The sequence below is a fragment of the Maniola hyperantus genome, chromosome 8 (genome assembly GCF_902806685.2).
Source record: "Maniola hyperantus chromosome 8, iAphHyp1.2, whole genome shotgun sequence".
NCBI classification, from domain to species: domain Eukaryota; kingdom Metazoa; phylum Arthropoda; class Insecta; order Lepidoptera; family Nymphalidae; genus Maniola; species Maniola hyperantus.
In genome coordinates, this window is record NC_048543.1 from 5,504,603 (window position 1) to 5,527,444 (window position 22,842).

The 22,842-nt window shown below is 37.5% G+C and overlaps 1 protein-coding gene across 3 annotated transcripts in view; it reads right to left on the bottom strand.

Moving 5' to 3' along the window:
- The window catches only part of LOC117984477 (pyrokinin-1 receptor-like), a 41,417-nt gene that overhangs the window by 12,575 nt on the left and 6,000 nt on the right, over positions 1–22,842 (bottom strand). For 2 of the 3 annotated variants that reach the window (XM_069500310.1, XM_069500311.1), the window contains exons 2-5: positions 13,730–14,541; positions 12,001–12,107; positions 10,131–10,238; positions 1,773–1,960 (exon numbers count right to left, since the gene is read on the bottom strand). In XM_069500310.1, coding sequence (XP_069356411.1) covers positions 1,773–1,960; positions 10,131–10,238; positions 12,001–12,107; positions 13,730–14,519 — 1,193 coding nt within the window. In that variant the 5' untranslated portion in view covers positions 14,520–14,541. The remainder of the gene's footprint in view (positions 1–1,772; positions 1,961–10,130; positions 10,239–12,000; positions 12,108–13,729; positions 14,542–22,842) is intronic. The other variant, XM_034971104.2, reaches the window with a different exon arrangement.

Genomic DNA, 22,842 nt, shown 5'->3' on the forward strand with positions numbered 1-22,842 from the left:
AATGAGATTGTTATGTATCTACTTCTGAAAAAAGGAACTATAAATGTTTTTCAAAAGATTTATTCAGACCGACGTAATAAGAAAATTGATCTATTTGACGCAAAAATAATATTTAAATTTTACATTTTTAGGCTCTCCAGGTGAGTAACAACGCTGACAAGGGCGGGTCTTGTAACTACGCGAACTCAAGAAATAAAAACAAATAATAATCGTTTGATTTCGTAATATTTTGCTAAATAAAAATTAACGTTCACGGTTGCACATCTCACCAACATTGATGATTTCGAATATCGAAAGAATACCTACTTATAACATCAGAATAAACAGTTTAGGTATTTGGAACCTAAACTACCTTGTGGCTTCTCGAAATCTACCTACCAAAATTATCTTGAGTTGAAAACTCGTACTAAAGGCATAAGTATTCACAATTTCGTATAAGAAAGGTCAATGTATCTTAAAAATGGATATTTTTAATTAAACAAATCTTCCCACGTTTTTTACCAAAGTTAAATTGTAACTCATCAATCCTCATCTAACTACATTGACCGCTGTAAACTGTCAACAAAAACAAGCAACAAAATAATCACGAAATTATTGGCAATCTGATCTTGCTTTTATCTTGGCTTTCAGCCAAGCTATCTGTCGTGTTCGTGTTCATCAAATCAGATTTGTAGTGGAACTACTAGAATTGTTCAATGGGCTCACTGGCCTAGACAAGTCATGAAAGAATAAAGTGAGATACGAACTAGTAAAAGTTAAATGTACTTTATTGTACCTACATCATAAAAAGATAGGTAGGTAGGTACGTCATACAATAATGTAATGGATATGAGTAGGTGCAACAGGCAGCCTTATAGCTAAATTAGCGATCGTAGGATCCAGGCAATCATAGGATTCTTTAAAAGAAAGAGCTCAATAGAGGCCGATTTGAAAGCGTGGGTCTTTTGTGGAACCATCAAAGCAGTAGCAGGAAACAGGAAGGCATAGAAAATTACTACTGCAGCCAGAGCTATAATATTCCAGGGAGAAATAAATAATTAAGGCAATCATCACAATGGGGGATTCAAACTGCTTCATTCGAAGTGCTCAATTATTTGTGTTATAGTAGGTATATATTTCTTACCTTAAATAGGTAAAGGTCGATTTGCACTAATGTTTTAAAAGTGTTTAAATTAAATTTTCTATCCCTATCCTTTTTCTGTCGAACCTGGAATAAACTTGACAATAAGTGACAGCATTACAAAATGAAACCTAGACTAAGCAGTTGGGTACAAGTGGGATTTAAAAGTGCTCTGCTGTTGCAATCAACATTTACAGGCAAGACATCCTAAAGAAAAACATGGATGATGTTTAATCAACACAAATCAACTTTTATATTTAGGTACGTTATTATTTTGAAAACTAATCAATAGTTGCATAGACTTATTATACTAGCACAAATAGACCTAACACATTATAAATTATATAGTAAAGTTTGCGTTAAGCCGTTAGTTTTGCAATTTAATTGTTTTTTTTTTCAAGTTTTGTTCATACGGTAAGTTCAAAGTTGCCTTAAAATTTGGATCATTCAAGATAATTATAATTGTATGTAGTAAACATTTATTACTGTCGGGCACAAAAACTAATGAAGAGATAAATCGATAATTGACTTAGTTTTAGATCTAGAACAACAAATAAAATAGAATAATCGGCGTAATATGAAGTATAACAATCCATAGCCTGCATGATCCGCACCATTTTCCCAAAGCTAAAATGAATGTGTATTGCCTGACCTAACCTGCGCTCGAGGCGGCGCGTCCCCCAGCTGAGATGAGGCCGTAGACAGGCGACAAAGCAGTCGCGGATATCGCTGTCGCTGCGTAGCCCTGGACGCAGCAAGTTGCCTCTTAGAGGCAAGCAGCGTGCTGTAGGTTCGCTCCAAACGAGGGACGTCTCTGCTGCACCACATTGATAGCGTCAACTGTGTAAAGAAAAATATTCTTATGAGGAAAAACTCACGTTAGAATGTACCAAGTGCCGTGCAACGTCCTTCAGACACGTGAAGGATCTACGGATTGGAAAATTCAGGCCATGCCAGGCACGAGCCGTGTATGTATTCCGAGGGTTGTCCGAATCACGTCTCATTATTCATATATATTATAACTAGCTCTTGCCCGCGTTTTCGTTTGCGGGTAATTAGATTCTTAAAAATCCCGTGTGTGTCACTTCATAACCCTCTACCTGCCTGTGAAAATTCCCTTTCTTCCTTTCCTTCCTTACCTCCCTTCCCTAACCCTGTCCGGAAAATCCTGCAATACAGCTTTTTCTTTATTTTTAGTCGCAAACCCAAATGACAATTTTCATAGAATGCTTGAAAAATGACGGACTCTCGTATAAACTTCCACTTTGGGGTGGAATTTCCAAATCACGTAATTCTTTATTTTCAACCGATGGATTTTTATTGATGATGGAACTTCAAAGTGACAAATTTTCATACAAATTTCAAACCCTTATTTTATCCCCTTGGGGCTAATTTTACAAAATCCTTTCTCCGCCTCCATTGTAGCTCTGACGCCGCTGTGACGTACGAGCTACCCTGTACCTACATATTTATGCGAAGTTTCAGTCCGAGCAGTCCATGCAATGCAGTGGTTTGAACTGTACGTTGACGGATCCGGGATCAGTCATTCATACACACACACGCTAGTACACACACACACTGTTTAGTTAAGTAATGTTTTTGATGCTGTTTAAGACTCAGTGAGCGGTAAAGAGATGCTATGCTTGGAGGTTATCTACGGGATTAAATCAGTAATGAGGAGATCCTAGGACTCTTAGGAGAACCAGAGTAACCGACATAGCTCGACAGGTATTGAAGAAGAAACGGTAATTTGCAGGGCACAAAGTTCGAAAAACCGATAGACGTTGGGTTCCCAAGGTGCTGGAATGGCGACTTTGCGGAAGTCCCTACAAGTGACCGATGTCCAGCAGTGGACGTCTATTGCTTAATGAAGTTGATGGTTTTGTTAACCGACTTCTTTAAATAAATAAATAAATAAATAATTATTTATTTGCAAGAATAAATAAACCAATTTTATGAGAATAAAAGAAAAAATTCAGTATGCTCTACCAATAGAGAAAAACCGGCCAAGTGCGAGTCAGGCTCGCGCAATGAGGGTTCCGTACTACAGTCGTATTTTTTCGACATTTTGCACGATAATTCAAAACTAGGTATGATGCATAAAAATAAATAAAAATCTGTTTTAGAATGTACAGGTGAAGACCTTTCATATGATATCCCATTTGATATAGTCACTCACTTCGAAAGTTGAAAATACTAATTATTAGTTCATGACCACAATTTAATTTTTTTTGTGTGATCTAACCCTAAATTCACGGTTTTCAGATTTTTCCCCAAATGTCAGCTATAAAATCTACCTATTTGCCAAATTTCATGATTCTAGGTCAACGGGAAGTACCCTGTAGGTTTCTTGACAGACAGACACAGACAGACAGACAACAAAGTGATCCTATAAGGGTTCCGTTTTTCCTTTTGAGGTACGGAACCCTAAAAATGTCAAGAAAACTTACCAGACAAAATCGAAAGTCAACATGAATTAGGTACCTAATTTCGTAAACAAAATGACCAACTTCTAAGTTCCACCGCAGTTTACTACTAAATTGGAACACTAGAACGCAAGTGGCACCAAGCTAGGAGTTAGGTTGTTATACCAAAAATATTACAGATTTATGGGCACCCTTTGCTGCGGCAATAGGGGTGTAACTGCCTCCGCTCGCCATGAAAAATTCACATTCAAACATTATTTTCATACTTTGTACAAACACAGTCTAAAGAGATACAGTCGTCCAACAGATGCGTCTATAGGTACGTAGCAAAGTACTATCCCGCACTGGGTTAACGCGGGGGCTGTGCGGGTGTGCGAAGCGGCCCCACTGCGATTGCCATATCGACCTGTCGCGTACTATAGTAGAATTGGAAATAAGAATTGCATAATTATGTTACTTTACGCCAAGGGGGACATAAGATACTTTTAAACTTCGCTACAGCAAAGAAAGACACGGTTATGTTTTCACGCCTATCTGGGTATGCGCCTATGTGGGATTCTTTATATCCTCGAAGCTTTCCAAACAGCTCAAAAACAAGATAATGTTCCTAATACTATCTGTATAGATATAAAATTCAAAGTCCTGACTAACTGATTTATATCAACGCACAGCCCAAACCGTGCTAGTCCTAGAGACATGGGTTGAATGGAGGTTGAAAGTTTATATGAAAGTCCTATGTTTTTAAAAGTAATTTTGCATGCCTAATAATATACATATTTCTACTCAAATTAAATATTATATGTAGCATTTATCATTGTAAAAAAAATGATTCTGCAAAATAAAGGTTTTTTAGAAACTAAGTATTTAAATTATATTAACTTGGAAAAACGAAGTTTTCCGGTGGGATTTAAAACCGGACTTCCACATTAACTATGTAGGTGGTACGTATATTGTGAAGAATTTTCTTCATGACCAAGCGCCAAATTAGTTTAATGAAAATGTTTTACTCCCTTCCGTCGGGAATCCAAATGATTACTTTTTATTTTACTTTGTCGGTAAAATGTCTTAAATTGAACTTATTCCAAAAGTTAATTTAACATTCTTTTCTTTCAAGTTCCTTTACATTATTCTTTTCTCAATTAGATTTCTTCTTTATCGTTAGTGATTTCACATTTTCCTTTTCCAAGTATCTATGTATTACGAAATTTGTTGTTATGTATAGGTAATGTTACTGGGCAACTGCTTATATTATATACCTATTGTAATTATTTTACTTAAGTAGCTGCCCTGGCGAACTTCGTTCCGCCTAACAGTCGATTCAAATTTTTAAATTTTTCTCTCCGTAAGAACCATCCTAGTACTTCTATGGTCCTTTGACAAAATATAACATCGTTGCTAAGTAATCGACAAATTGCAAATAGTTTGCCTATTAATTTCGGCTGTAAGCTTATAACTTGTTGTGTAATAATACTATTTACGAGAATTTCTAAGACAAAATTCAGATAACTTCGATGCGGTGTGAAACACTAGAATAAAGTCCCGCCAGAAATCTTTGCCCGGGTCGTTCTACCAAGAATTTGATATTAATCAAATCCAATTTTGACAGCCTCTCTGGTGCAATGGCGAGAGTTGTTGGTCTTCTGAGTTCTGAGTAGGAGGTCCTGGGTTCGATTGTCGGTTGAGTCGATTTGGGTAAGTATTTACAATTTCTGAATTGACTCACATAATATTACCTATAGGCTTCTGCCACGGCTAGCGCTTGGAAGTGCCTACGTAACGCCAAACGAGTGGTTTAGGTACGATGCTGCATAAAACCACTTAGGGGTTTAGGTTATTACTATACTGCCCCACTTCTTCCAGGTTAGCAGTTTCATTCTTGAACTATACATTGTCACTTACTTACCCTCAAGCGAGATATCAGTCACCTGGGCTGTAATGGAAATAAATAAAAATAGTCTGTCTTCAGTTTGTAGCTGTACTACAGCTACAAAAGAATTTTCGAAAGAAAAACTCGGCATGAGTAAAAATGTTGCTCAGAAAGCGCCTAATTTCCGAAACAAAACAGCAAAATTCCATTACAATAATTTGGCTACGGATAATATATTTGGACACTAAAACGACGGCGGCGGCCCGAGCCCCGAAGTGAGGACGTTACCCGGTTTACCAAAAATAGTTTAGATTTATGTACGACCTTTGCTAGTGGCAAAAGGGGTGATAGGTATAGTTCGCGACAGGTCTAGAGGGCTATCGGGGTATGAGGTGGGGGGACGCCCCGCACGCCCGCACGTCACCCGCGCTCGCGCGCAACGGGTTAGCGCGGGGGCTATGTGGGTGTGCGGGGCGTTCCCTCCCCGATTGCCATCTCGACCTGTCGCGTACTATACCTTTACTCCCCATGAAATGGCATCCACATAATAATGAAATTCTCCAACCTAGCTCGCCAAACTAGTTTTCTTAATGAAATCACTTGTGTTTCCCATTTTTGTATTTCAAAGTTTAGAAAATTGCAGTTTAGAAAATTGCTTTGAACAGTTCAAAAAAAAAATTCCAATAAACTTTCTGTGTGCCTGAATGAAAGATTTCTAAGAACCCCGTAGGAACTCTTTAATTTTCCGGGAGCAAAAGTAGATGGGAGGATACGCCGGATTGCTTGCATCCCGGGGACGGCAAATGTCCGTCTCCGGGATGCAAAATACATCAAAGTAGACGAATATTGGCACGTGAAAAGATAACACATACTTTCACAGGAACACTTTCGCATTTTTATATTAGCTAAGTAGCACTTTGTATGGATTTCTATCCGCTATTATACTCTAGAGGCCTACATTTCTACTGGTTGGAGTTCAATAATTCTTATTAGCGAGGCAGAATGCAATAAATGTCACAATATAAGTAGGACAGACGAAACCCTGTTTTTATTGTACAGTTGTTGTGAGAAAAGGGAAGATTTTTCCTGATTTAATAGCGTAGATAAATGTACTCGTACAGAATCTGTGACCGCACAATCGTTATGAATCTATATTTAGCCTTCTTTGAGGTGTGATATCTTCATACCTAATAGTTTTAATAATATAGTGAGCGTTTTGATAAATCTATATACCTATATAAAAGGAAAAGCTGCCTGATCTATCAACGCACAGCTCAAATTACTGGACGGATGGAGCTGAAATTTGGCATGTAGATAGCTATTATGACGTAGGCGTCTGCTAAAAACGGATTTTTTAATATCAAACTCTAAAGGGGTAAAAGAGGGGGTTTTGAAATATATGTAGATCACGCGAAGTCGTGGGCATAAGCTAGTTAGATGTAATTTAACTTTCATCTTTCAGGTTTCTCTTGTGAAAGGTCTTGACTCTCTGCTTTAAAATGGTAAAATTTGGGAATGTACTTAGGCTACTTTTCATCCTAGAAAATTTAAAAGTTGCCATGGCTATATTTTTAAATCTAAATGTACCTAAGTGAACGAAGTGGCGGCAGCATCTGTATGGTACATTATACTATTTTGTATACATAGGCTAGATACTTTTTATCCCGAAAATTCTAAGAGTTACCCCGGGATTTTCAAAAACCTAAATCCACGCGGACAAAGTTGCGGGCATTATCTTGTAACATAATGTGGCTAATTCCGTTGTACACAATCTCTAAACTAAACTAAAATGATACGTCTAAATCTATTGCTATCCCTTTCATAATGTTGCTTGCAGAAAAGCATAGCACTAGATGTAGACCTGTTAATTTAGTTTAGGTTTAGAGATTGTGTGAAAGCGAATCGGCCCCAATATAATACTAAATAATAACAATTTATTTTAATTTTATCTCAACTATTTGTTACCTATATTATACCTAATTGTGGGTAAAATAGTAAAGAACACTCCACTAAAAACCATTTTCTTACCTTATAGATGCCAATAAAGTTCAAGACATGTTTGATCTTGAATCCAAGATGGTGCGAATAATGATTTTTATGAGTAAGAATGTTATTAAAATAGCATTATTATTTTCATGAAGCTACTATTAAGTATATTTTTTATGGAAAATAGCTTCGACAAATTGATTCTTATTGAAAAATGAAAATAGCTTCGACACATTTATACCTACTTACTTTTATAAGGAACCGATATCAAAAAGATAGAGAGGGGCTTTTGGAGTATCAATAATATTATCAAGCGGTGAGCTTAGTGGTTAAGGTTAAGATTCCTCTAATTTTATCACTTGCTTTAACGATGAAGAAAAATCTCGAGAGAAAACCTTGTGCCTCTATAACCTACACGCCGCTAGTTAGTTAGGTAGCGTTGATAGAAAAGACAAAAATTAAAACATTGATAAAAAAGTCTTACTAAGCTGCAAGCATATTGAAAGCAAACTTGAATTTTGAAATTAATTATCTCGGCGACACGGTTACTGAATTTCAAAAAAGAGCAACAAAGTATCTCTAAGGTGCCAAGTATATAGGCATGTACCTATATAAGTAGCTAGGTAACTAGAGTAGGGAACATAACAGAAAAAAATATCTAAAATTCTCGAATGTGAGAGTGCATAATATTTTGTCAGTTTCTCTATGTATACCTACATGAAAATAAGCAACGACACATCGTTAACAGAGTGAACTCTCCTCGAAAGACTTTAAAAATATCAATTTTTTTTCACGATTTCAGGGTTCGTCCCACAGTAGAAATTGGAACGATGATACATCAGTATAGTGATTTCCTTTTGGGCTACTACCTACCCTCTTTCTTTCATGACCCTGCATATTTTGGCATTGCACATAATAAAATATATACCTACACACTACACAGGCAATAGACACGGCAAGTTGGTCATTCGATAGGAAAATAGTCCTCGAGTCGAGACTCGGGAGGCGCATAGTGTTCCTGGTGCGCCTCAGACGGTGCGTAGGGACTTTATTGGTGCTCAGCATGCACCGCTGGCTGGGTTGTGCGTACGAGTTTGGTCCCGTAGCCCAGCCACCAAGTGATGCGTGGAACACCGTGGGGTTCTGGTTGGGAGGCTAACATAACCTCCGTGCCTCCTCTGTGGTATCCATGAGGATTTAACCACGACGGAAAAAGGAGACTTCAAATATAATTGCAATGATGTTGGCAGCAGCTTAGCAGAATAAGCCGCATGACAGAGAAAGGTGGGTAGCAGGGACGCGAGGCAGGAGCTGTCCTTAACGATTTGGTGGTTTGAAAAACAAGAGATCGTTTTCGGTCAGCGCTTAGCGCGGAAGCGACCGGACATGGAAAATGCACGGGTGCAAACGGACATTTTTTACGATGAAATTTTTTACCTTTTTTACAGAGCGTAAAAAGGTTAAAATAAATCGTCAGTTGAAAATGCTAAATGGGGTTATAATTCAGAGCTTGTGAGCATTATAATATCATAAGAAAATCCCTACTAAGTATTTAATGGAAGGGGAGAAAAAGAAACAGAAAATAACCACTCTCTATCACTCTCTGCTTTTTAGGGTTCCTTACTTCAAAAGGAAAAAGGAACCCTTATAGAATCACTTCGTTTTCTGTCTGTCTGTCGTGTCTGTCAAGAAACCTACAGGGTACTTCCCGTTGCCATAGACTCATGAAATTTGGCAGGTAGTTAGGTCTCATAGCATGTCTGCTAAAGTGCAAAATCCCAAAACCATGAATTTGTATACATCACAAAAAAAAATGTGTTCATGAACAAATAATTTCAATTTTCAACTATTAAAGTAAGATTACTAAGTATACCAAGTAGGGTATCATAATATGAAAGGGCTTTACCTGTCCTACATTCTAAAACAGATTTTTATTTATTTTTATGCATATTTAATAGTTTTTGATTTATCGTTTAAAATGTCGAAAAAATATGACTGTAGTACGGAACTTCGGTGCGCGAGTCTGTCTGGTTTTTTATTATGTATTGATTAAATTGTTTTATTTTTCTGGGCATGACAGCAGACAGGGAATGAACATGACGTTGTAGATACCCCGTTATGTAGTACCTAGTGGAAGTATTCCCAATAAAATCATAAGCAGTGTTGTTTCCAGCCTTTACAATTACATAATATACTTAATGATGCTAGTTAGCTGACCCGCCTTGGCTTCGCTCGGAAATTCAGAAAGATGAAATTCCCAAAAATCTGAAACTCGTAATTTTTATTTTTGACCCAAAGCCCAAAATTCAAGGACATAATTTAAAAAATAACGAGCTTTCAACACAAAGTTTGATGTCCTAATTTGCCCCCTCAGGGGTTCAATTCCCAAAAACCCTTTCTAGTGAGTGTCTACGATAGAAAAGGATCCTACTGTTGAAATAAAACGAATCCCACCCGTTTTAAGATCAGTCAGCCAGAACAACTCTTTTTATATGTGGCTCTTTTACATAGGTATATGTTTAGTAGGTACATATTAAATTAAATTAGCCTATATTCTATACTGTATTTCTGTAAGATTATTATATGTTTTGATTTGACTTTTAACAAATAAAATCGAGCAATTACATGAATTGCAAATTAACGTTACTTTGATGAAGCCATGTTAGGTAGGTACTCTTAATTAGTGAGCTAGTATATTTTAACAATTAGCGACAAATTAATTCCGTCTCACCTTGAAGGCGTTTCTAAATTTGTTCGACATAATGTTGTACAGGAAGGGGTTGATGGCTGTGGATAGGAAGTATAGAACGCCCGATATGTAGGTCAGCACTATGTACACCTGGGGACAATAAATTCATTATTAAATTAAGCCAATAATATTATAATTTATAATTAAAGGGTCAAACCCTGCTTAGAGTGGGAAAAATCACTACCCATTATATATATGCGAAAGTGTAGTTGTTTGTTGATTTTTCCTTCAATCACGCCGCAACGGAGTAACGTATCGACGTGATTTTTGCATAGATAATGGATAATATGTTCTGTTTGTTTAGCATTTTTTGGCCGCGATTACATCTATAAGTTTTACAATACTCACGTAAGTAGCTTACATGATTAATTTAAGACAAATATACTAATGTAAACACTCTTATAAGTAGTTGTCAATTAATTACGCAAGCTACTTAGGTGAGGTGCGTGAATAAAACTTATATGTGTAATGGCGGGGTAAGAAGTACCAAACAAACAGAGGTCCTAGTGCAAACGTGAAAATAGAGTAGATACGTAAATAATGGAGCTGTCGAATCGTGGCGTTTTCTCTTCCTGGATGCTGAATGACAGATTTATAGCATCGTATAACTAAGGCCTCAGATACACTTTCCGATTAGGAATGTAACTTTTATAAAATTTTATGTTTAAATTACCACACACCTACTTTTTTATTTATTAAAAGATATAAAAGATGATCGCATAGCTTAGGTATAACGTAAGTACGCGCCTGACACAATTTTCATATATTTTTTTAAACTAGCGCTTGGCTGCAATCAGACCTGCTGGGAAGTGATAATGCAGCTTAAGATGGAGCGCGCTTGCCTAGAAGGTGCCTAAACACTCTTGACTTGAAGGTAGGTCTTGAAGGTAGGTAGGTAGGACTTGATATTAGATAAAATTTAAGAGGATAAATGGTGATAGAAGGCATATCGGTTCGAATTATTATAAACGAGGAGGCAAATGGTTTCGTACGTGTCCGCGGAATTTCGACTAAGTAGGTAGGTACGTAGATATGGGTGCATGAAATCACATGCATTGTTCGACGAATTTTCAATCGTTTGGCTTGTACACAAACGTTGATAGAATTCGAGAAGTAAAATGGGCCTTAATGACTCCTTGTATTCTAGAGCTTTAAACCAAGGAGCAATCAATTAATGTATGGACGATATATGTATCAATTACTATACTTACTACAACTATACCTAGCGCTCCGTTGATATATTATATTAAAACCGGTATTACTAAAATTTTTGACTTTAAATCAAAGATTTTCACTGATCTATCAACGCACAGCTCAAAACTACTGGACGGATCGGGCTGAAATTTGGCATACAGATAGCTATTATGACGTAGGCGTATAGGTATCCGCTAAGAAAGGATTTTTGAAAATTCAACCCTTCCTTGAGGGGATTATATACCTAGGGGTTTGAAATTTGTGTAGTCCGCGCGGACGAAGTCGCGAGCATAAGCTAGTCTTATATATTTTACTGTTAAAATGTACTAGCGACCCGCCCCGGCTTCGCATGGGTGCAATGTAGATAATAATGTGGTGTCATTGAGGTGTCATTGCCTCGGAAACTCTCAAATGAGAGGATTTTTTCCGACCTAATTCACATTATTTTAATTTCTCTAGGGATCTCTAATTTTTGGAGAATTAAACTATAGCTATAAACCTTCCTCTTGAATTACTCTATCTATTGGTGAAAACCGCATTAAAATTCGTTGCGTAGTTTAAAAGATCTACGCGTTCATACATACATACATACAGACAGCGGGAAGCGACTTTATTTTATGCTATGTAGAGAGAAGTAGGTACGATTGCCTTTACCTACCTTATAAAATGTATCAGTGGGGTGTTCCAAGTTCTTCCCGTAGATGGCTATCAACCTCTGGACGTGAAAAGGCGCCCAGCACAGGAAAAATGACAACGCCACTGCAACTGCAAATTTTCTTAATGATCAATACACAAGTTTGCTATACGAAACAAGCTTTTGATAACAAAACGTATTAAGTACTAGATGATGCCCGCGACTTCGTCCGAATCCCGTGGGAACTCTTTGATTTTCCGGGATAAGAAGTAGCCTTCCCCGGCATGTACTCGTAAGTTAACTCTTTACTAAATTTCTACTAAATCGGTTAAACTGTTGGGCCGTGAAAAGTATTAGTATGGAAGCATGGATATTTAAAAAACAGTCAAGTGCAAGTTGGACTCGCATACGAAGGGTTCCGCACTATCGTACGAGAAATCTCTAACCAGTATGATTAAATTTTGCAAGTTAATGACGGACAGCGCCATCTAGTAAACTAAGTAGGTATTTCGGGAATATTTTTTTTGGGATGGAACCACAAATTCACGATTTTCGGATTTTTTCTTTATGTAGGTACCTACTTGTGCGATAAGACTGCTTGCTACCTGCCAATTCTAGATCAACGGGAATTACGCTACAGGTTTCTTGACAGGCACGGGTTAGGGTTCCTTTGTCCTTTTGAGGTACGGAACCCTAAAAATTTAAAACCACGACTGCCCTGCCATGTTGGATTAAAAAAAATATAGGCACACGGGATGGTGTAAGGATTCTAATGATCTGTTCCAAATCTGCTCAGGCATTTAGAAGTTATGGTGAAATAAACTCACAAACACAGATAGGTGTAGATTTCTCCGAAAACGTTGAAAATAATAATAATTTACGCACCTCATAAAAAAGGCAGAATCAGAACGAATAAAAAATAAATCGTAAACATTTACACATGCCATTTTCAATTTCGAGCTCGTGCGAATTGGATACAATTTATGATTTTTTTGTCGTCGTTGTCATAGTTTTCATCGTTAGTAACTCAGTTATTCTGTTATCTATCCATTGATGTAAGAGGAATCTACCATCGCGACAGGTCGAGATGGCAATGGGGGTATGAGGCGGGGGGCCGCCCGCACGTCACCCGTGCTATCTGCACCGGGTTAGCGCGGGGGCTGTGCGGGTGTACGGACGTTCCCTCCCCGATTGCCATTTCGACCTGTCGCGTGCTTATATTTACGCTTCTATCGTTTATATTATTATCAATTGAAGTCTTTCAGTGTGCCGAGCTTGCCGAGAGTGCAGCAGACATGAATGAAATTGATGATTGATCGGTGAGAAAATATATGGAGGATAATAGTACCGTTCAGTTCTTTCATCTTGCAAAAATATTAATATCATTCATATTATTTTGTTTGAAAGATTAGATCTTTGCTAAATCTGTCTCAAGTAAGTCTTGAAACTTGTGAGATAAAAAGGCTTTAGTTTACTTATAATTTATATGCATAAAAATATATTATTTGTATCATCTGTATTAACCCACATTATAGTAAATAAAGAATCGAATAAATCCTGTTTGAATGGAACTCTTGTTCATTTGGTTCATAGATACAACATTCACTTATCTGTGATTTGGTTTTTTGTCTTGTTAGGTTTTAGAGGTACAAATATAAACTTCTTTAATAAATGCCAGTCTTTAATCACAAGATGAGGCACCATTGGGAAAGAGGTAGGTATATTTACCTTGTTTAGAAAAACGCAAACTCACCAAGCATCCTAATGACCCGTCTCTGTGAAGCACCATTTCTGTACCTCGGTGTTCCATTAGGCCGCTCACTGCTTTCCATTGAAGTCTTTTTTAAAGGGTGCAGTACACGTGACGTGTGCAATTTAGCACCGATCAGCACATACAGCACTGTGATCAACGACATCGGAACCACGAAAAACACGAAACTCGAAATCACGAACACTTGATGTACACCGTGTCCCTTGACGGTACATGCACTAACATTCTGTCCTTTCTCACTATACGTCACTATACCGAACTGCATCGCTTGAGGCACCGCAGCACACAGCGCACAAACCCAGATCACGATTATGTATCGCACAGCTCTGGACAACTTTGACATGGTATGTGACATGAACGGACGGCATATGGCGATATATCTTTCCACGGTGAACGCCGTTATCGTCAACACCGTCGCGTTAGCTGAAGTTTCCGATACGAGTCCTACTGTGATGCAAAGTGCTTCGCCGAGAGGGTAACAAAGCGGGTTCCATAACCGATGTACTTCAAGAGGAAGCCCACAAACTAGCAGCAGCAGATCAGAGATCGCTAGACTGAAGAGATAAAAGTTGGTCGCCGTGTGCATGGATCTGTTGCGTGCTATGACCACACACGTGCTTATGTTTCCCAGGACTCCTGCTACGAATATGACGACATAGATGATGCTCAGGGGAACTATGATGTTCAAGGAATCCGGCTCTGAGAAACTGGATGACTGCGTCGTATCATTCGTGAAATTGAGCAGGACTAGCTCCTCATCATCCAATTCCATCTTCACGATTTTCGCTGTACACCTGTAACAATTTTTAAATTTTATACATATTTCGAATAACTCTAAGCTCTATGAACTCTACTCTCTATACTTATAATATCCATGGTTTTTTTTTAAAAAGAAGATTATTATCAATGATGGTTATTATCAATTTTATAGTGGTGTCGAGTCGATACACTCCGACACCGAACCATCCGCCATGTGTGTAGGCTCCGAAATGAAAATTGCAAACTTTGAACAGTAGCCGGCAGGAAATATTGTACAGCTACCTTTAAAAAGACATAGCGGTTTCGTAGGGCGTTGTCTCTGTCGTTGAAACCGACAAAACGTCACATAGGTATGAGTGACAGAGACAACGCTTTACAAAGCCGAAATCTCGAAATTCTAAAGGTCGATTCACAATATTTCTTGCCGGCTACTGTAGTTGTGCATTGTGTTGCTTATTGTGTGTGTGGTTCCTTTTATACCTATCGTGGGGTATAAACATAGACTTGGTATAAATGATGCCTACATCTATCCAACACAATCCATACTTCCATACTAATATTATAAATGCGAAAGTGTGTCTGTCTGTCTGTCTGCCAACCGTTCAACCGATTTTGATGAAATTTGGTAATGAGTTAACTTATATCCCGGGGAAGGACATAGACTACTTTTATCCCGGAAAAGTAAAGAGTTCCCACGGGATTTTAGAAACCTAAATCCACGCGGACGAAGTCGCGGGCATCATCTAGTAAGTATATAATAATGTAGATCTCGTTCGAGTTATACCTAACGACTCTCCACTATTAGAAAAATACGGTAGGTACCTAGGTCATTATTTTAGACTTCTTAGAACGTAGACGCAACGTATTTATTATTAGGTATGCTAATCAAGTATTCATTTGTGAAGACGGATATAAAAATTACATACCTATCTAACATTGTATTTTAACAACAGATTCAAGTTTACATCCAAGCACACATGAATCAACTTATTTAATTATAGAATACCTACTAGCTGATGCCCGCGACTTCGTCCGCGTAGATTTAGGTTTTTAGAAATCACTTGGGAACTCTTTGATTTTTCGGGATAAAAAACTATTAAAACCCATGCAATAAATCACGTCGAACCGTTACTCAGTTACGACGTGATTGAAGTACAAAGTTACAAACCAACAAATTAATAAACCAACAAACAAATACACTTTCGCATTTGTAATATGGGTAGTGATAATATCGTGGTATTGAGATTATTTAGTGTTAATGCTGTATAAGAAAAATCGGTCAAGTGAGAGTCGTAAGTAAAAAAATCGGATTTATCCCTGTACGTGTACTATAAGACATTGCTACTTGCGAAATTTCATGGTTCTAGGTCAACGGGTACCCTATATGTTTTGACCCGACAGACAGATAGACAACGAAGTGATATTCTATTATTCTAACATTCAGAATAACTAGCTGATGCCCGCGACTTCGTTCGCGTGGATTTAGGTTTTTGAAATCCGGTGGAACTCTTTGATTTTCCGGGATGAAAAGTAGCCTATGTCACTCTCCATTTCCTTAACAATACCCATGCAAAAAATGACGTCAATCCGTTGCTCCGTTGCGATGTGATTGAAGGACAAACCAACAAACCAATCTAAATATATAAAAGGAAAAGTTGACTCACTGACTGACTGACTGATCTATCAACGCACAGCTCAAACTACTGGACGGATCGGCTGAAATTGATATATTATATTTAAATTTTCAAGAATCCTTTCTTAGCAAACGCCTACGTCATGATAGCAGATACTCGTAGCTATAACAAACAAACAAACAAACACACTTTCGCATTTATAATAAGCGTACTGATTTTAAGGAACGTGAATTATATGCAAACTAGCTGATGCCCGCGACTTCGTACGCGTGGATTTAGATTTTTAAAAATCCCGTGTGAACTCTTTGATTTCCCGGGATAAATAGCCCATGTCACTCTCCAGGTCTTTAACTATACCCATGCAAAAAATCACGTCGATCCGTTGCTCTGTTGCGACGTGATTGAAGGACAAACCAACAAACCAATAAACCAACAAACCAACAAACAAACACACTTTCACATTTATAATATGGGTACTGATAAGTTATTATTTTAATTTTTAACATAGGTATTACGAGATTTACACAAGCGAATACTTATTTGCAGTTTTTTCACATGCTCATCGGTTTGCTGTCAGCGAAGCATGACGTTGACTCTTCAATTAGCGAATGTGTAAATTCGCAACACATGGCCAATTTTACTTATGTACTTGAATTTACTTTAAAATATTTCAATCAGAGCTGGCATGAAAGCAATTCGGTTTTCTTTCATTTATAACCGCTTTATAAACCTTTGCCTCAGCCCACGCACTGTAAGAATCTATACACCCAGGCCTGGCCGAAGGCAATTATTTTTTAATAAAGAATATTAGCCATGTTAAATAATAAACTAATATTCCCCTTTCCTCTCCAACTAAGCGTCAAAGCTTGTGCTAGGAGTAGGTACGACAATAGTACAACGGGCGGGGTTTGAACCGTCAACCTTTCGGTTTTCAGTCCACTCCTTCACCCGTTGAGCTATTGAGGCTCTAAATTTAATGTTCTGACTTAAATAAACTTCGTTAGTGCTTCAGTATGAGGTAGCGCAGAGGATAGACACCTAATTTTATCCACAGTATTTTACTGACCTATATTTATAAATGCGAAAGTGCGTCTCTCTGCTAGTTATTTCATGGCCTATCCGTTTAACCGATTTTGACGGTACCTACAGAGATAGCATCCCGGGGATGGATAATATAGGCTTTTTGTCCCGGTAAAATATTTTCCCATGAGATTTTTGAAACCTAATTCTACGTCGACGATATTGTGCTTATTTGATACAGAGAATAGAGATAGCTTGCACATCGTAGACTACTTATCCTGGAAAATCGAAAGTTCCCATTGGGATTTTAAAATACATTTGAGTAAGACCTACATAGGTTTTTCCTATGAAAATACCTCCACTAGGAAAAGATTTCTGGATCTTTAAATAACAACTACGGGTTGAACAAACTTATTAGTATTATACTACAATGTAGCTAGGTACCTAACTAAGTGTTATACCTAATGATTATAACTTAAAACAGGTTTTAAAATATTTTGTTTAGAAAAAGGTCAATTAAATCGCAGCATCAAGCGTAAAGATTGATATTCGATATTGCCTGCAATTCCCCTTGGTCAGTTCTCAGTACACAAGTGGCTTTATTACGACAAAACAAAAACATTGACTCTGGATTGATTCTTTTACCCTGGCAGCCAGTGTTATTTTCTACGTCCTATTTCAAACAAGACGTACTTACCAAATGACATTGATTTATTATTGATTGCTTTTTGTTAGAAACAAAATTGGTACATCCTTATAAGGTACATTGACACGGGTCGCAACTAGAGATGTAACGGAAGTAACCGAATTCAGAACCGGGGTTTTTAATTTGGTTTGTCGAAACCGGAACTGGAATCGGAATCTGTGGAGGCAGAAGAGGGTCTATGAAAATTAAATTACACTCTTTGTTCATCTTATCAGTTACATTGCTATTATCAGTTCAAAAAATTATACAGGTAGGTGTTAAAAATAATAATATATATATATATAATAATAATAAATATGTTGAAAATAAAAACAATCGAATCAAAAATCGAATTTAAAATCTTAAACAGAAGTTACTACTTAAGTTAAGCAGTATCAGCATATTAGACCTGTATAACTTCCGATTAAAATTTATCGGAACTGAAATCGGAATCGATAGTGCAAAATCAATCGAAAGTTCCGAACTCTCGGGAATCGGAATCGAATTTCCGTAACAACTCTAGTCGCAACCTTCAAGTTGTACCTACCTAAGTTATAAAGCCGCAACTGTAGGCGAATGCAACTGCAAAATGTGAGAAGACATTTCCTACAATCTGACCAACCAAAACTAACAAACTACTCCGCCTACGCTGCACTCAGGTAAACTTGGAAGTGGTGAGCCTTCTATTGCGCGAAGCTCATTCGAACAACACTTATCATTCACTAGTTCACTAGCATCACTAGCTAGTTCTTCCGACTCGCGACTTCGTCCGCGTGGAGTTAGATTTTTAAAAATCCCGTGGTAACTCTTTGATTTTTCTGGATAAAAAGTATAGCCTATGTCACTCTCCAGGTCTTTATCTATACCCATGCAATCACGCCAATCCGTTGCACCGTTGTGACGTGATTGAAGGACAAACCAACAAACAAACACACTTTCGCATTTATAATAAGGGTACTGATATAAAGTCATAATCATCATCAACCGATAGACGTCCACTGCTGGACATTCTCTTGTAGGGACTTCCACACGCCACATATAGAGTAGCTAGATCTAAATTCTAAATCATGCAGTCTACATGAAATCACAATAACTTGGAAGGGGTACCTAATTGCATTTTAAACGTAAACCGAAAATGCTATCGAGGGAGAAGTAAGTAGGTACATAATGGAGAAAAACAAAAAGAACACTGGACAATAGCTAAGCCAATATCCGTATACTAGACACAGCTGCAGTCTCCGAATCGGTAACCCACATTATTACTCGCCTTCTAGAGGATTACTATGAATTCAGCAGTCTGTTTGCATTTCGATATTGGGACAAATTTTAGAATATTCGCATCTTTTTTTTACCAATATAATAAGAAAAGGACAGAAAAACTTAATTTAGTTTAAAACTGTCAGATGTCGTGACTTTAGATGCCCGTATTTATAGGATATTTATTTTGTAGAATAGCACTAAAATTTAGCGTTTATAATTTAAAATCCATTTTTCGGCCTTTTTTAGCATTAGAATTAAAGTAAAAGATGCGGTTCTTACTGCTCTAAATTTAGTTTTCAATATCGACATGTTTTTAAGTATAGTACGCAACAGGTCAAAATGGCAATCGGGGAGGGAAAGCCCCGCACACCTGCACAGCCCCGCGCTTACCCGATGCGGACGACCGCGGGTGAAGTGCGGGTGTGCGAGGCGTCTCTCCGCCTCATACCCCAATTGCCATCTCAACAAGAATATATAAGTATATATTTTATTGTTTTATGCTAGTATAAATTCAATTTTAACTTGTTATTTCATTGGGTAACTTATAAACTACCTATCTAACTAATATAAATAATTTATTCACAAAATAAAGTCCGATAAGAAGGTTAACGGCCCGGTTTTGTTAGTATCATTGAAAAAGTAATCCACACGCCATAAACAACCTCCACAATTACAACACATAACGCTTGCTGGTTAGGCAATCGTCATTAAGTTGCATCCATACTATATTACGTATAGATGCAAAAGTGCGTCGGTCTGTCTGTCTGTCTGTTTGCCTGCTAGCTTTTCACGGCCCATCTTTTTGCCTGTTTTGACGAAATTTGATACAGAGATAGCTTGAATCCAAGGGAAGGGCATAGGCTACTTTTGTCCCGGAAATATCTGTTCCCACGGCATTCTTAAAAAACCTAAATGAATGAATTTATTTATTTCTACATTATTTATCTTATATGAGTACAAATTAAATTCTTTCTACTTTTTTCAGCTGTCATAATTTTTCTCAAAACTGTTTGTACATAGTAGGTACAGTTTATTACAGTTAATATGTACAGCTACTGATACTGATACGGATTAAGCTAATCCACGTGGATGAAATTGCAAGCATCATGTGTTTGAGAGATAGCTTGCATCCTGGAGACATGGATAGGTATGTAACATCAAAAAGTTCCCATGGCATTTAAAAATACTAAGTCCACGCGGACGAAATCCCAAGCATCATCTAGTTAAGTAATAGGTAGGTATGTATATTCTCATAAACAGCAATAAAAATAGTTTTATGAGCACATACCTACAAATGTCCTTCTTTCTGCCTTCTACTTGCTATTCCGAGTTCAATCGAGGTTCATGGAGATCGATATGGTTTCATACAAACGCAATCTCAGGCCCGGCCCGAGCTTACAGTGAAAATCATATCTTATTTGTAGAGTTAGATGCCTAATATTTAGAGTAATAAAAAACCGGCCAAGTGCGAGTCAGGCTCGCGCAATGAGGGTTCCGTTTTCTACAGTCGAAGCATAATAAATTATCATAAATCCGACGCCTTCACTGATTGATCAAAAAATGCTTTAAATGAAATTATTGTTATTCATAAAAAATATTTCCGAATCGCCATTACATTAATCACCGAGCCTATTTTATTTTTGCAAAATAACATGTCTGACAAGATCCTTATACCAGTACGACTGGTGATTTGTTTACAAAAACCGGCCAAGTGCGAGTCAGGCTCACGCATCAAGGGTTCCGTACTACAGTCGTATTTTTTCGACATTTTGCACGATAATTCAAAAACTATGATGCATAAAAATAAATAAAAATCTGTTTTAGAATGTACAGGAGAAGACCTTTCATAATATGATACCCCACTTGATATAGTCACTCACTTCGAAAGTTGAAAATACTAATTATTAGTTCATGACCACAATTTAATTTTTTTGTGTGATCTAACCCTAAATTCACGGTTGTCAGATTTTTCCCCAAATGTCAGCTATAAGACCCACCTTCCTGCCAAATTTCATGATTCTAGGTCAACGGGAAGTACCCTGTAGGTTTCTTGACAGACAGACGAACAGACGGACAGACAGACAGACAGACAGACAACAAAGTGATCCTATAAAGGTTCCGTTTTTCCTTTTGAGGTACGGAACCCTAAAAAACAGAAACAACCAAAAGAAGTTCTCTTTCCAAACAGCTCTGTCTAGTTTTGTATTCCATCCTAAACCAAATCCAAAAATCTTTACCGAAGAACCGTTATTTTGCCCACACTATATTTAAAAAATAATTAATTACCTACTTATAAGACTTATTTTGATATAATATTTTATACTTACGTACCTATTATGGCCTAGCGCTGATACGGAACGTTGCTTCTATAATAACTCAAAACAAGCCGGCAATAAACTCAGTACAGCTATGTCTAAAAAGCACAACTTGTCTGAGCTAAAAAGCAACATTAGGTTTCCACTTGTTTAACGTAGAAAGAAGAAAGGATTTTCTGAAATTTCACCCGAGCGAAGACAGAATGTCTCATCTCGACAAGACCGATTATTTTTAAACATATCTTTTACTTAAATGCCTAAGGGTAGCTCGAACAACGACATGTAAGACCTGCAAAGAGCGTAAGCTCATAGGTAATTATTCTGGATCAGCAACGTTGACCAAAATCGATAATTGCATGGGTGGCCGACCTTGGAGGTCCGAATTTCCTTGCCTCGGAGACACGTTCGCTTCGTCCGATCCGGTTATTATCACTAACATTTGTTAATAACAGACAGAATAAATAGTACTACGTGCCTATGAATCGAAATCGTATTGTTTGCTGTTGCGGAAGGATCTGGGAGCCCGCCGCAGCATGATCCCATGAAACCCCCTGGAAGGGGTAGTGACCTTCAGCAATGAGGACGATAGGTACGACGCGATACAGAGAGATAGGTAGGTATTACCATGTCTACATTAACCCTCTGACTGATACGAGGTGAGGTGTAGGTATATGTACCTAGTATATCATAGAGATATAATATGTATTATTAGTATGTATTGTATATGTAGTCTATTTATAGTAAGTAATATACACCTAGGGGGTTATTTGGTTAATATATTAATAAATAAAAAATTGACATCTGCAAACCTACGTAGTCACATATACATACATGTCTATTGTCTACATAGTCATCATAGTTCTAGTATAATCATAGCTCATCGTAGTTCTTGCAGCGCTTCATAATAATGAAAGCTAAAAGTTTCGCGCAGCTTCGAAATTCGTACGCTTGATGTACGCTTGTCTGACACCGCGCATGGCCTGTCTTATGGCCTGTTTCCACGGCGATGTCGCGGACACTGAGCAGTGAGCGACACCGACATGCGACACTACAACCTGCAACAAGGTGGTGGACACTGAGTGTATAGTGTCGTCGTGTGTCTTTAGCTTTAAAATGGGCTTTTCTAGATCTGTTTTTATATCTGTTTCATTAAATATTGTTTTAGTTGTCTAACTTAGAACTAAGTGCAAAACCACACTCAAGAATCTCTACCAACGCAAATAGAGAGAGATCTACATTACAATAAAATTATCCTTTATGATAACTAGCCTAATAGGCTTAGGAAGACTAGAGATTTATGGAAATGTATTCATAATGGTTTCTGTTTGCTCTTGAGATAAGGACCTTTATAATTAAAAGCCTTAGAACTTAGATGCTATCAGAAGTAGGTATAGGTATACCTATAGATGGTTGGATTTCGAT